Genomic DNA, 16,075 nt, shown 5'->3' on the forward strand with positions numbered 1-16,075 from the left:
AGTCCTTCCAATGAATACTCAGAACTGATTTCCTTTAGGATGGACTGGTTGGATCTCTTTGCAGCTCAAGGGCCTCTCAAGAGTCTTTCTAACACCACAGTTTAAAAGCATCAATTCTTTAGCGCTCAGCTTTCTTCATAGTCCAACTCTCACATCCATACATGACTACTGGAGAAACCACAGCCTTGACTAGATGGACCTGTGTTGGCAAAGTAATGTCTCTTGCTTTTTAATATCCTGTCTAGGTTGGTCATAACTTTTCTTCCAAGAAGTAATTGTCTTTTAATTTCATGTCTGCAGTCATCATCTGCAGTGATTTTGGAGCTCCCCCAAAAAATAAAGCCTGCCATTGTTTCCCGATCTATTTGCCATGAAGTGATGGGACCAGATGCCATGATCTTTGTTTTCTGAATGTTGAGGTTTAAGCCAACTCTTTCACTCTCCTCTTTCACTTTCATCAGTATAACATAGTGCTCATTACACTATGTCTTCATGCATTCTGTGTTCTCCTCATTCTCTTTTGATCTCGTGTCTTACTGTATGCATGTTGGTACCTGACTTATTTATCCGTGTTGCTACTTTCACCTGTCACATCACACTGTTTGACCTGAAACAATGTCAGTTCTTTTCTTTTCCTTTTTTTTTTTTTTTTTTTTGCTGTGTTGTGTGACATAAGGGATCTTAACTCTCAGACCAGGGATTGAACATGCACCCCCTGCATTGTAAGTGTGGAATCTCAACTACTGAACTTCCAAGGAAATCCCAAAGTATCAATTTTGAGTGCCTGGTTAGAAGCTACGCTCTTTCATTTTCTTTAACAAATAGCATTTTCCAATAAGATCACACATTTCTGTTTACAAGGATAGTATTAATAGTTCAGTTCGGTCGCTCAGTTGTGTCTGATTCCCTGCGACCCCATGAACCCAAACACGCCAGGCCTCCCCATCAGGAGGAGGAGTTGTCATCACCAACTCCCAGAGTTACCCAAACTCATGTCCATTGAGTTGGTGATGACGTCTATCTCATCCTCTGTCGTCCCCTTCTCCTCCTGCCCCCAATCCCTCCCAGCATCAGGGTCTTTTCAAATGAGTTAGCTCTTCCCATCTGGTGGCCGAAGTACTGGAGTTTCAGCTTCAGCATCACTCCTTCCAATGAACATGCAGGGCTGATTTCCTTTAGAATGGACTGGTTGGATCTCCTTGCAGTCCAAGAGACTCTCAATAGTCTTCTCCAACACCACAGTTCAAAAGCATCAATTCTTCGGTGCTCATCTTTTTTTATAGTCCAACTCTCACATCCACACATGACTACTGGAGAAACTATAGCCTTGACTAGACGGACTTTTGTTGACAGTGTAATGTCTCTGCTTTTTAATATGCCATCTAGGTTGGTCATAACTTTCCTTTAAAGGAATAAGCGTCTTTTAATTTCATGGCTACAATCACCATCTGCAGTGATTTTGGAGCCCCCAAAATAAAGTCAGCCACTGTTTCCACTGTTTCCCCATCTATTTGCCATGAAGTGATGGGACCAGATGCCATGATCTTAGTTTTCTGAATGCTGAGCTTTAAGCCAGCTTTTTCACTCTCCTCTCTCACTTTCATCAAGAGGCTCTTTAATTCTTCACTTTCTGCCATAAGGGTATTAATAGTGGTATTACACATGTACAGATACAGCAAACTCACTGTAATTTCTTTGTATTTTAAACATGACGTCTTTTTAAAGTCAAATGATAAATAGAAATAAGTGACAAAACAAATTTATTCTGGTCCACAGAAGAGAGGTGTAAAAGAGACACAATTGGGAAACATTTACCTAATGATGCTGAGAAGAAATTTCTGAAATTAAAAAAGGATATTCAGAGATTTCCTTTCAAATGAAGTTATACCCATAGCACTGTTAGTTTGTACAACATAATTTAAAAAAATTAACCTGATACATTTTATCATGAAACACTGAGGGTTTTGATATTCTCTATTTGAGGATCCAAATGAAACTAACCTTTTTCAGGGATACTATTTGTGCACCAGGTACATGGCTAGTCTAGAAATCCAGACATTGTTAGTAAATTAGTATCAAACAAGACTTACCGTTCTTCACTGGAAATGCCCAGCTTGGTTACATGCACTATATAAATAGTACTCCATTAATTTACCCTCATATTGGTTAAGTCCATTCTGATTTGATAAATCTGAGATATAGTCTGGTCACGTGCATATATGTGAGTTGTCTGATAAATTTTGATATGCACTCAAAAACTATCAGAAACCAAAAAATTACAAAAACAATTAATTTTCTTCTTAATGATGCAAGGGACTTTCCCAAAACATGATTCATTGAATGCTTATTTATATCAAAACACAGTACATTTATTAAACATACTGCAGAAAACTGATACTTAAAGAGAAGAGAAAATTCTTATAAACTCTGTTTATAGGATTATCATACAGTAGTACTCAGAGTGAAAGCCATCAGCGATGATGCCTTGTGTTCTTCATTAATAAGTTGTATCAATTGTGTTCATTGCCATAAAAATAATTTCAACTGCATTTTGGTTATCGTTCAAAATACAAACGTATCAGGACTGTGTAGCTTTTCCTTCAAACCATACTAAGAGTTAGGGATTGCTTTAAATAAATTTGTCAGTTTACTTTTGCTACTTGGTGGTGAAAAGGACTTAGGCCATCTGCAATTCCAGATGCAGGGATATGCTTCGTGCACAGAAAGTAAAAGAAAGCCAAAGAATGAGAAAAACCCACTTACTTCTCCCAGCTATTATGTTCCTTCTTCTGTTTGGACTTATTTAAAACTTTCAAATTCATATCTCTCTTGACTCCTGGAAATATTTATTTCAATGTAGATGTTTGCATAATCCTTGAGAAAATAAGTGAATAATGCTTTGTTTCTGTATTAAATCCATACATCCAAGAGCTTCAGATTATTTTTGAAATCTGTGCATCCCAAATTCTAGCACCTTTTAATTCCCAGAGTAGCCTGCATACCTATTAACCCATCATCTAACCATTGCTTTTTCTGACACAATGGCAGTTTGTTTTAACTTTATTTACTTATAGATTTCTGAAATTACATCGGCTTAAAAGAACAGCATGAATTTGTCAGAAATCTCTTTAAAGCAGCCTTCACGTCCTTGTTCCTCAGGCTGTAGATCATGGGGTTCAGCATGGGAATCACCAGAGTATAAAACACGGAGGCCACTTTATCAGTATCCATAGAATGGTTAGCTTGAGGCTGCACATACATAAATATCATTGTGCCATAGAAGACAGATACTGCCATCATATGTGATGCACAGGTGGAAAAGGCTTTTTTCCTTCCTTCTGATGAACGTATTTTGAGAATGGACAAAACTATGTTAAAATAAGATACAAGAACTATAATTATGGAAACCACCAGATTTGTAGCTGCAGATATAAACACAAATGTTTCTGGAAAGGAAGTATCAGAGCAAGACAATGCTAGTAGAGGGGCGATATCACAATAAAAATGATTGATGATATTACAAGAGCAATAAGTCACAGAGAATACAGAAGATGAGGCCACAACAGCTGTGGAAAAGCTATAGAGGTATGTGAGAGAAACTAGCAGGAGACAGACCCACCGAGACACCACCGCCATGTAGAGCAGGGGGTTACAAATGGCCACATAGCGGTCATAGGCCATCACGGCTAACATGAGCACCTCAGCTACAATGAAAACCAAGAACGCTCCCAGTTGAGTGGCACATTCATAGTAGGAGGTGGTGTGTTTCTTTACTAAAAAGTTGACCAGCATTTTAGGGGCGATGACAGTTGAATTGCCAAGATTGATGATAGCCAAGTGCCGGAGGAAGAAATACATGGGGGTCTGAAGGTGAGAGTCCATGCTGGTGAGGGTGATGATGCTTAGGTTCCCTGTCACGGTCAGTCCATAGATGACCAGGAAGACAAAGAAGAGAGGGATCTGGAGGTCTGGGCGTTCTGAGACTCCTGTGAGAATAAATTCAGTGACCTGAGTGAAATTTCCATTAGCCATGTAAGAGTGTAGAAAGTCATCTGGGAAAGAAAGGAGAAGTGGTTACAGTTTTTAAAAATTTCTAGGACTGTTGTTATATGGCAAGGGCAATTTCTGGGGTAAGATTTCCTGGAATCATACTTTGAAACATATCCATTCCCTTGAGTAAGTGAAAGTCACTCAGTTGTGTCTGACTCTTTGTGACCCCATGGGCCTTACAGTCCATGGAATTTGCCAGGTCAGAATACTGGAGTGGGTAGCTGTTGCCTTCTCCAGGGGATCTTCCCAACCCACGGATAGAACTCAAGTCTTCTGCACTGCTGACAGATTCTTTACCATTTGACACACCAGCGAAGTCCATCAGTTCCCTTGCTGCTAAGCTGCTAAGTCGCTTCAGTCGTGTCCGACTCTGTGCGGCCCCATAGACGGTAGCCCACCAGGCTCCCCTGGGATTCTCCAGGCAAGGACACTGGAGTGGGTTGCCATTTCCTTCTCCAATGCATGAAAGTGAAAAGTGAAAGTGAAGTCGCTCAGTCGTGTCCAACCCTCAGCGACCCCGTGGACTGCAGCCCACCAGGCTCCTCCGCCCATGGGATTTCCCAGGCAGGAGTACTGGAGTGGGGTGCCGTTGCCTTCTCCATCAGTTCCCTTACTTCTGCTAAATTCAAGCGTGTTGATGGTTTATAACTTCCCAGGGGGTGCAGTAGTAGAGTCTGTCTGCCGATGCAGGAGATATGGGTTCAACCCTGGGTCAGGAAGATCCCCTGGAGGAGGGCATGGCTACCCACTCCAGTCTTCTTGCCTGGAGAATCCCATGGACAGAGGAGCTGGCGGGCTACAGTCCATGGAGTCGCAAAAAGTCGGGCACGAGTGAGTGACCGAGCACACACAGGCTGGTTATATCTCTTCTTAAATTGCAAAAGTAAATGTTGAAAAGCAATCGATTAAATCACAAACATTATATTTTTCCTCTAAGTTTCTTTTAAAGCTCTGTGTGGTATTTTTTGCTAATTTCCATATTTCTTTGCCATCTTAAGCACCCCGTATCCTACTTCCTTAGGTCAAGCTGTCATTAACACTGTCCTGGACTGCTGTATCCTTCTCTTCTTCAGGATACCATTCTCTCAGATTTATTGATAAGCAAATAGGAGTCATTAAAACTTTCTGATTAATCAAACATGCAATCTGAGATATCTTTTAGAATAATTGAGAAAAGCCTGGGTCTCACATTCAATGCATTCCACAGTCAGGTCTGCATCTCTTTTTCAGTCATATTGTTTCACCAGACACACACCCAACCCTAGTCCCTCTGTTTCCCTGCTGATATTCAAAGATACCAGTTGAGCGAAGACAAGCAATCTAGAAAAAAAAAAAAAAACATTTTTTCCCCTCAGATTTTCTTTTCTCTTTAAGATACTACAGAGGTTCTGACTTATCAAACCAGAAATCTAGTCTGATCCAAGGAGTGGAGTTGAGAAGGAGAGACAGTGCTGGAGATTGCTGAGCCAGTTCCAGGCCTTCTTTCTAGATGGTGCCTGCTCTTTCTCTACTCTACTGAGTCCCACTCTGATTTCAGTCTCCTTCTTCACGTACAGATTAGAACCAGGGGTAACATGGCTTGCTATCATGTTTTCTTTTTTTTTTTTTTAATAGAGAGACACATTGGATTAAGCAATGGAATTCAGATTTCTAGAATCAGTTTTACCACTTTGAAGTCTTCATTTCTACTAAGAATCATCCTTATGTTTATTAGACATGTCTTCATTTTCAGTATCAGTTATTACACCCTTCTACATTTCCAGATCCTTGCACCTTGCCCGTTCTTTTAAATTTTTATTTTAACAATGTGGTAAGAATACATACCTTGAGATCTGCCCCATTAAGAGATATATGGCTGAACAGAACAGTATTGCTAATTACAGACACAATGCTGTGTAGCAGATCTCTAGATCTTATTCCTCTCATGTAACTGAAACTGTATACTTGTTGATTAGCAACTCTCTATATGGTCCAGCTTACAACTTCCAGGTGTTTATCAAAAGGAATTGCTATCAGAATGTTTAAGAGAAAGTGAAACCCTACCCATTCTAATTTGGGAAATGATACCTCTGGTCATTTTCTAATATCCTGATGAAACACTTTATATTCGTTCATTTAGGGCTAACCATTAGAGGAGAATCCCATGGGGAGAGGAGCCTGGTGGGCTGCAGTCCATGGGTTTGCAAAAGTCAGACATGACTTAGAAATTAAATCACAGAGTACAAAATTATGCAATGGGATGACACTTTTCAATCTTCAGACTTGGTGATAACAGTTAGGAATTATTTGAGGTTCATAGCTTTCTCCATAACTCTTAAAAATGTCATTCTATTCATTTGCCAGTCTATTCACTCAGTTTGTAAATATCTGTCTGGAAAGAAACAAACAAATGAACAAACATAAGCATAAGCAGTCAGTAGGGGAAACAACTAAAATGTCTCTCAAGCATGGGAGTTTATTCACATATATAAGGAATATTATAGTAAAATTATTCAGTTCATAAAATGATTCATGAGTAACACATATCTTAAAATATTATTTTCCTAAGATTGCACTGGGTATTTGTTTTTGTTGTTGTTCAGTTGCTAAGTCACATTCAGCCCCTGGCAACCCCTTGGATTGTAGGCCACAAAGCTTCTACATTCATGGCATTTTGCAGGAAAGAATACTGGAGTGGGTTGCCATTTCCTTCTTCAGGGGATCTTCCCGGACCAGGGATCGAATCTAAGTCTCCTGCATTGGCAGGGGAATTCTTTACCACTGATCCACCAAGGAAGACCTGTGTTGGGTATATTTGTAGAAAAAAAGTCAAATCTTACATGCTGCTGCTGCTGTCACTTCAGTCGTGTCCAGCTCTGTGTGACCACACAGATGGCAGCCCACCAGGCTCCCCCGTCCCTGGGATTCTTCAGGACAGAATACTGGAGTGGGTTGCCATTTCCTTCTCCAAATGAGCCAGATATTAAAATGTAGTTATTATTTTTCTGAAAATTAAATTCAGCTGAACATCCTATATTTTATCTGGAAATGTTAACTTTACTAATTTTAACAGATTAATTTGCTGGTGATTTTCAGATACTCCTAATTACTTCTGTACTTGCAATATCCAACTACCACTTTTCATTTTCACAAACCAAATGAATATATGACCTCTAGTCAATTCATAGGATTTAATGTCCTAAAATGCCATGCTTTTCCAGGGAAACCAGTAAACAAAAGAGATAATGAAATTTTTGTGATGTAAAGAATAAGCTGTCAGTGACTGAAAGAGTATCCATAGTTAATTAAGTGAAATTACCAAAAACTGTGGTGTTAATCAATATCTACAATTCCTATTTACTCACCTTTAATGAAGAATTCAATTTTCTGCTTTCAAATTACTCTGGCTTGTCTTTGGGTAGGGGCAATTTATATGTTCCCTCTCTCCTTGTGATGTTCCCTGAGGAAGTAGTATGAAATTTATTCAGATGATTCTCCCCAAATTACATGTGAGGTTTTTTTTTTTTAATTGCCTGTAATGTCTTCAAATTACCTAGGATAACCTGCATATTCTCTAGTGAAAAATTGTAAGGAACAATTTAAGGAAAGGAAGAAGACAGTATAATTTATCTATACAGTTCCAGGGAGACACTTACTTCAAGACAGCTATTACCATAACAATGAAAAAAATGGATGTGCTTTATCATAGTAAAACTACAACTGTTCCAGAAGTTATGATAAAATTGCAAGCAAATCATCATCATTGGATAGGATTTTTAAAAAATAATTTATAAATGGAAATAGGGATGAAATAATCTCATTGTGAGTTTAATTTTCATTTACTTACTGACTAATGATATTGGACATTTGTCAACATATTTGCTGGTCATTCATACATATATACATTATAAAGTGTCCTAATTTTGTCCATTTTAATCAAGTTTTCATTGATTTTTTTGGACTTTTTATAAGTGTGTTAGATGAAACTACTTTTGGAGACTTTCTTCTAGAAGTGTTCTTAATTTATTTCATATTGAGGGAAATTTGCTCTACAGTGTTTTGATATTATCTGCCATAGAGCAAAACAAATCAGCTATAATTATACATATATCACATTCCGCTGAGGTTTCCCTCCCCTCCACCTATTCCACCCCCCTAGGTCAAGACAGAGTGCCAGTCTGGGCCCCTGTGTTACGCAGCAACTCCTCACCAGCTGTCTGCTTTGCACAGGACGATGTATACACGTCAGTGCTACTTTCTGCATTCATCCAGTTCTCCCTTTCCTCCACTGTATCCGCAAGTCCATCCTCTATATCTGAGCTTCCATTCCTTTTCTGAAAATAGATTCACCAATACCATTTTCTCTAGAGTCACTCTCTCTCTATATATATGTGCGTGCGTGTCTGCGTGTTTGTGTGTGTATGTTAATATGCAATATTTGTTTTTCTCTTTATGACTTACTTCACTCTATATAGCAGGTTGTAATTTCATCCACCTCTCTAGAATGGAGTTAAATCCCTTCTTCTTGGAGGCTGAGTAATATTCCATTGTATATTTGTATGACATTTTCTTTATCCATTCATCTGTCAATGGACATCTAAGTTCCTTCAAAGTCGTAGCTATCGTAAATAGTGCCTCTATGAGCATTGGGGTACATGTATCTTTTCCAATTATGGTTTTCTCAGGGTATATGCCCAGTAGAGGGATCACTGGGTCACATGGTAGTTTTATGCCTAGTGTTTTAAGGAATCTCCGTAATGTTCTCCATAGTGGCTGTATCAATTTACATTCCCACCAACAGTGCAATAGGGTTCCCTTTTCTTCCACATTCTCGCCAGCATTATTGTTTGTAGATTTTTTGATGATGACCTTTGTGACCTGTGTGAGGTGATACCTCATTGTGGTGATTTACATTTCTCTAGCAATAAGCAATGCTAAGCATTTTTTTTCATGTGTTTATTCTGTGTGTCTTCTTTGAAGAATTGTCTACTTAGGTCTTCTGCCCATTTTTGGGTTGGTACAAAAACAGAAATATAGACCAATGGAATAAGATGGAAAGTCCAGAGATAAACCTGCACACCTATGGACATCTCATTTTTGACAAAGAAAGCTATGATATACAATGGAGGAAAGATAGTTTCCTCAGTATGTGGTGCTGGGAAAATAGAACAGTTATGTGTTAAAGAATGAAATTAGAACAGTTCCTACCACCATACACAAAGATAAACTCAAAGTGAATTAAAAAACAAAACTAAACTAAATGTAAGACCAGAAGCTATAAAATTCTTTTCTTTCCCTTTTTTTAAAAATTTTTATTTTATTTTACTTTACAATACTGTATTGGTTTTGCCATACATTGACATGAATCTGCCACGGGTGTACATGAGTTCCCAATCCTGAACCCCCCTCCCACCACCCTCCCCATATCATCTCTCTGGGTCATCCCAGTGCACCAGCCCCAAGCATCCTGTATCCTGACAGAACACTCTTTGACATAAATTGCAGCAAGGTCCTCTTTGACCCACCTACTAGAGTAATGGAAATAAAAACAAAAATATACAAATGGAATCTAATTAAACTTAAAAGTTTTTGCACAGCAAAGAAAACAATAAACAAGATTAATAGACAGTCCTCAGAATGGGACAAAATAGTTGCAAATGAAACAACTGACAAAGTATTAATCTCCAAAATATATAAGCAGCTTATATAGCTCAATGTTAGGAAAACAAACAACCTAATCAAGAAAATGAGCAGAAGACCTAAACAGAGATTTGTCCAAAGAAGACATCCAGATGGCCAATAAACACACAGAGGTTTTATTATTTTGATGTGTCTGTTTAGTTCTTTGGCTCAAGATCCTACAGTGATTCAAAGCAGAATTATGCACCAGTAGGGACAGAGAAGGCAATGGCACCCCACTCCAGTACTCTTGCCTGGAAAATCCCATGGATGGAGGAGCCTGGTAGGCTGCAGTCCATGGGGTCTGGAAGAATCAGACAGGACTGAGTGACTTCACTTTCGCTTTTCACTTTCATGCATTGGAGAAGGAAATGGCAACCCACTCCAGTGTTCTTGTCTGGAGAATCCCAGGGACGGCGGAGCTTGGTGGGCTGCGGTCTATGGGGTCGCACAGAGTCGGACACAACTGGAGTGACTTAGCAGCAGCAGCAGCAGCAGCAGCAAGGAGGGCAGAAAATCTCCCCTCTGACAGCTTCTCATGTACAGAACAGATTGGGATGCAGGAGATGGAGTGGGTAGGAGAGGCCATAAAGCTGATACAGTCCCATCTCAAGGTACACAGACTAACACTCTGAAGACTGAGAAGGGAGAAGGAAAACTTGAAACCACTCTGTTATCACTTCGAGGACTGTGCTGTGTTAGAGAACTTTGGAGTCTAATTGGAGATTGTGATAGGATGCTGTGACAGTATCTAAATATTGCTATATTCTTCTTAAGAGGGCTGAGTTTATTTGTTCTTTTAGTTACTTATTTCTGCAGGAAATTAACAAAGTTTGTGTCAAACTGCAAACTCTGCCTCTGGATGGTATAAATGTTTGTGCACATTTTTAGCTTTGTCTGGGGTATTCAACCCTTCCCCCACCCGCACGGCTCAGGTTTGAGATGGACAGCGCTAGACAGTCAGTGAGTTTTCTCACCAAGTTGGACAGAATTTTGATGTGTTTCAATCCTGTGTGAAGTGGCAGTCTGCACCATCCAGATCTCCAGGTGTTTGTCACTCCCTTGTAGCTGCTCTTGACCTGGCCGTATGGAATCTCACCTTAATAGGTTTGTTCCGAAGTCACTGGCCTCTCAAGCAGCATTCAGGCTGATGGCTAGTCACCGTGTCTGCTTAGGTGTCTCCACTCCAGTTCCAACGCACATATCCCAGCACCTCGGCCCTGCTGGCCTGACTGTGTCTCCATCTTTACCTGAATACTGTGTTCTCCACGTGCCCACCGTCACCCCACGTGAAGGACAGCTAACTGTACCCCTTACTGACATCACAGCCCTGTGCTGCCAATTGTCAGATATCTGAAAACCCTCGTTACATATGTGTCCTCTCTGTTCGCCAAATTTCCAGGAATTTTGCACACAGTGGATTGTGCCTCTTTCTCTGCCCCTATCTTATCTGTCTCCTCTTCCCTTTCCCCACTAGTCTGCTCTTTGCTCCTATGAATCTATTTCTGTTTTGTTCTAGTCATTAGCGTGTTTTATTTATTTTTTTAATTTCACATATGTAGTGTTCAACTACACCTAAAACTAATATTGTAAATCAACACTTTGTGAAAACTAAAGTATATCCAAATGTCCCTTATTTTACTGATTTCATTTCCTCTCAATTGCTTTTCAGTTCTTTCAAAACATAAACTTCTGATATTTGGACATAAAACCCATTTTATATTGCATTAAAAATAAAGTGTGGATTGTATTTGAAAGCTTATATGTTAATGTGAGTCTTTACCATCTTATCTCTGAATATTTTTGTAACCTCAACTCCTTTCAACTTTTCTTAAAATATGGTTTTAGTAATCTTTATTTTGTGATCTGACTTAATAAGTCTGTGATATGGTCTGGTCACCCTTATCCATTCAGAGTTGGAGAACAGATTTTAGTGTAAGCTCACCAATCAAAAAGTATCAGAAAACACCACAGAGTATTTTTGGAAAACAAATTGTTTTTGTAATGGTATAAAGAACTCTGAAAAAGATTGTTCATTGAATGTCCATTGTCTCACAATAAAGTCCATGTATTAAACACAATAAAGAGGACTATACTCAGTAAGGAGAAAGGAAAATCTTAATGGTATCCACTAAGCTCATGAATAAAATGAGAGCATATTAAAAAATTTACTATGTTTTTACATTGATGTATAAATTATATACATTTATAACAAATTCAAAATATATGAAGTATATTAATAGAATAAAATAGTCATATTTTGGTAGACATTCAGAATATAAATTCACTCCTACTATATGTTTTATCAAACAAACAATATTAAGAAAGAGTAGGGAGTTTTACTTTAAAGATAACTGGCATAATTTTGCTAAAAAGAGTCAAAAGGATTTTAGCCATCTCTAATTACAATTCTTTAAGATGTAGTTATCTACTATACCCATACATATCCAGGATAAAAAGAAAAAGAAACAAAATAATAAGAAAGAGCAGCTTGTTTGTTTCATTTATAAATATTGCTCTGTTCTAGTTTTCTTATTTCTTAATATATCCATCCTGACTCCTGGAAACATTTCTTTCAATCTAGATAACTGAACACTTAGTAAAGTTAGTGAATATGCTTCATTTCTGTATTTATCTGAGAGTACCAGGAGAGTCCGTTTATTTTTTAAATCACCATTTCCTAGACACAGAATCCTATTTAATTTCCAGGATTACTTGAGAACCTATAAACCAGACATCTAATCTCAGCTGTCTCTAATCAATGGCATCCTATCTTCATTTATCTACAGAGTTTTAAAACTAGAATGATCTTATTCTGTTTTTTTTTAATTTTTTTAATAGCCCCATTTGCTGCTTTATTAGACTAATAATTTATTAATCATGATGGGGTGAAATTATAAAATAAATATATTGATTTTATTTTTTTTATTTTTTTTTTAAATGTTCACAGCAGTTTTATTTGTAACAGCCAAGAACTGGAAACAACTCAAATGTCTATTAACAGGTAAAGCAATAAACAAATTGGTGGATATCCACACAATGGAATACCATTCAACATTAAAAACAGATGAGCTACTGAAACGTACAACAACATAGATGAATCTCAAAATAACTACGCTAGGTGCACATACTATATGATTCCATTGATATAAAAATGTTATTATTGTTGTTCAGTTGCTCAGTCATGTCCGACTCTTTGTGACCCCATGAACTACAACACGCCAACCTTTCCTATACTTCACGATCTCCTGGAGTTTGCTCAAACTCATGCCTATTGAGTTGATGATGCCATCCAAGCATCTCGTCCTCTGTTACTCCCTTCTCCTCCTGCCCTCAATCTTTCCCAGCATCAGGGTCTTTTCCAATGAGTCAGCTCTTCGCATCAGGTGGCCAAAGTATTGGAGCTTCAGCTTCAGCGTCAGTCCTTCCAGTGAATATTCAGGGTTGATTTTCTTTAGGATTGACTGGTTTGATCTCTTTGCAGTCCAAGGGACTCTCAAGAGTTTTCTCCAGCACCACAGTTTGAAAGCATGGATTCTTTGGTGTTCAGTGTTCTTTATGGTCCAACACTCACATGTACCCCAATGTTCATCGCAGCACTGTTTATAATAGCCAGGACATGGAAACAACCTAGATGTCCATCAGCAGATGAATGGATAAGAAAGCTGTGGTACATATACACAATGGAGTATTACTCAGCCGTTAAAAAGAATTCATTTGAATCAGTTCTGATGAGATGGATGAAACTGGAGCCGATTATACAGAGTGAAGTAAGCCAGAAAGAAAAACACCAATACAGTATACTAACACATATATATGGAATTTAGGAAGATGGCAATGACGACCCTGTATGCAAGACAGGGAAAGAGACACAGATGTGTATAACGGACTTTTTGGACTCAGAGGGAGAGGAGAGGTGGGATGATTTGGGAGAATGCCATTCTAACATGTATACTATCATGTGAATTGAATCGCCAGTCTATGTCTGACGCAGGATGCAGCATGCTTGGGGCTGGTGCATGGGGATGACCAGAAAGATGTTATGGGGAGGGAGGTGGGAGGGGGGTTCATGTTTGGGAATGCATGTAAGAATTAAAGATTTTAAAATTTAAAAAATAAAAAAAAGTAACTTAAAAAAAAAAAATAAAGATGCTTGCTCCTTGAAAGAAAAACCACAGCAAACCTAGACAGTGTATTAAAAAGCAGAGACATTGCTTTGCTGACAAAGATCTGTGTAGTCAAGGCTACGGTTTTTCCAGTAGTCATGTATGAATATATTGATTTTAAAAAACAGCATGGATTTCTAATAAATTTCTTCAATGCAGCTTTCACGTCCTTGTGCCTCAGGCTGTAGATCATGGGGTTCAGCCTGGGTATCACCAGTGTATAGAACACTGAAGCCATTTTATCAGCACCCATAGAATGGTTACTTTGAGGCTGCAAATACATAAAAAGTAGCATTCCATAGAAGACTGACACTGCTGTCATATGTGAGGCACATGTGGAGAAGGCTCTTTTCTGTCCTTCTGATGAACGTATCTTTAGAATGGACAGAAAAATGTTGAAATAAGATGCTACAACAGTAATTAAGGAAAACATCAAATTTGTAGATGCAGATATATGTATTACTGCTTCTGGAACTGAAGTATCAGAGCAAGACAATGCTAACAGAGGGATGGTATCACAGTAAAAGTGATTCATTACATTGGAAGAGCAACAAGTCATAGAGAATACAGACGATGAAGTCACGATTGATGTGCAAAAGCTATAGAGGTATGTGAGGGAAACTAGCCGAAAGCAGGTCCGCCGAGACACCACCGCCATGTAGAGCAGGGGGTGACAAATGGCCACACAGCGGTCATAGGCCATCATGGCTAACATGAGCATCTCAGCTACAATGAAAACCAAGAACCCTCCCAGTTGGGTGGCACATTCATAGTAGGAGGTGGTGTGTTTCTTTACTAAGAAATTGACCAGCATTTTAGGGGCAATGACAGTTGAATTGCCAAGACTGATGATAGCCAAGTGCTGGAGGAAGAAATACATGGCGGTCTGAAGGTGAGAGTCCACGCTGGTGAGGGTGATGATGCTTAGGTTCCCTGTCACGGTCAGTCCATAAATGACCAGGAAGACAAAGAAGAGAGGGATCTGGGGGTCTGGACATTCTGAGACTCATGTGAGAATAAACTCAGTGACCTGAGTGAAATTTCCATTAGCCATGTAACAGTTTGGAAAGTCATCTGTTTGAAGAAAAAAAGAAGTAGTCACAAACTTTATGGAATTATTTTCCAGGACTGTTATTAGATGTCAAAAGCAATCCATTGATGAGATTTCCTATTGGTCTCAGTTATTAAACTCAAAGTTCTAGGTCTAGTAAACCAACTTTGCAATCATTTACTGAAGAGATGAAACAGGTATGGAAAACTGAACAGATTATCCAGTGTAACGTATATTTTGAAAATTTATTTTCTCATAATCTTATTAAATTATGAATGTTTTAATAGCTTAAAAAGTAGAGCAGAGATTCCAATCTGATGCCTCTTGCACAGAGTGTGAGGAAGACATGAGTAATTGCAAGTTACCTAATAAGTTAAGATTTCCCAAGTGGCTTAATGGTAAAAAATCTGCCTGCCAATGCAGGATACGCAAGAGACAGAGGTTCTATCCCTGAGTTGGGAAGATCCCTGGGAATAGGAAATGGAAACCTGTTCCAATAGTCTTTCCTGGAAAATTCCATGGACAGAAGACCCTGGTGGGCAACAGTCCTGATGGGGGTCACAGAGTCAGACATGACTGAGCGACTAAGCATACAAATAATTTGGCATCTATTCTTAATTTCTTAATCTGAGATTTCTTGCTTTATCTTTATATAGTTTAGCCAATGCTCTACCCCTTTTCATTTATACTGTATTTCTATAGCTTTTATTCGGTGTATATTGAACTTGCAAATTTGACCCATCTATTTCTGTTAACCTCTTTGCTCATTTTTCACTTTATTACCAGAAAAAATATATATGGAGACATGTTCTCAGATATATTTTTTTTACATCAACTATTCTCTTTTCAATGGCATCCCACTCCGGTGCTCTTGCCTGAAAAATCCCATGGATGGAAGAGCCTGGTGGGTTGCAGTCCATGGGGTCACTACAAGTTGGACGCAACTGAGCAACTTCGCTTTCACTTTTCACTTTCAAGCATTGGAGAAGGAAGTGGCAACCCACTCCAGTGTTCTTGCCAGGAGAATCCCAGGGACAGGGGAACCTGGTAGGCTGCCGTCTATGGGGTCGCACAGAGTTGGACACGACTGAAGCAACTTAGCAGCAGCAGCAGCATTCTCTTTTCAGCTTTAAAAAATTTTTTCTCTTTG

At 38.8% G+C, this 16,075-nt stretch overlaps 1 protein-coding gene and 1 pseudogene across 1 annotated transcript; both read right to left on the reverse strand.

Annotated features, from left to right (window-relative positions):
• Nucleotides 1-3,084: 3,084 nt before the first annotated feature.
• LOC101113011 (olfactory receptor 8J1-like) lies at nucleotides 3,085-4,032 on the reverse strand. Its single transcript, XM_042232807.1, has one exon. It carries the CDS (start codon nucleotides 4,030-4,032, stop codon nucleotides 3,085-3,087), a length of 948 nt encoding a protein of 315 aa, XP_042088741.1.
• Nucleotides 4,033-13,989: 9,957 nt separating this feature from the next.
• Nucleotides 13,990-14,928, reverse strand: LOC101112763 (olfactory receptor 8J3-like; annotated as a pseudogene).
• Nucleotides 14,929-16,075: the final 1,147 nt, after the last annotated feature.

The sequence above is a fragment of the Ovis aries genome, chromosome 15, assembly GCF_016772045.2.
Source record: "Ovis aries strain OAR_USU_Benz2616 breed Rambouillet chromosome 15, ARS-UI_Ramb_v3.0, whole genome shotgun sequence".
NCBI lineage: Eukaryota > Metazoa > Chordata > Mammalia > Artiodactyla > Bovidae > Ovis > Ovis aries.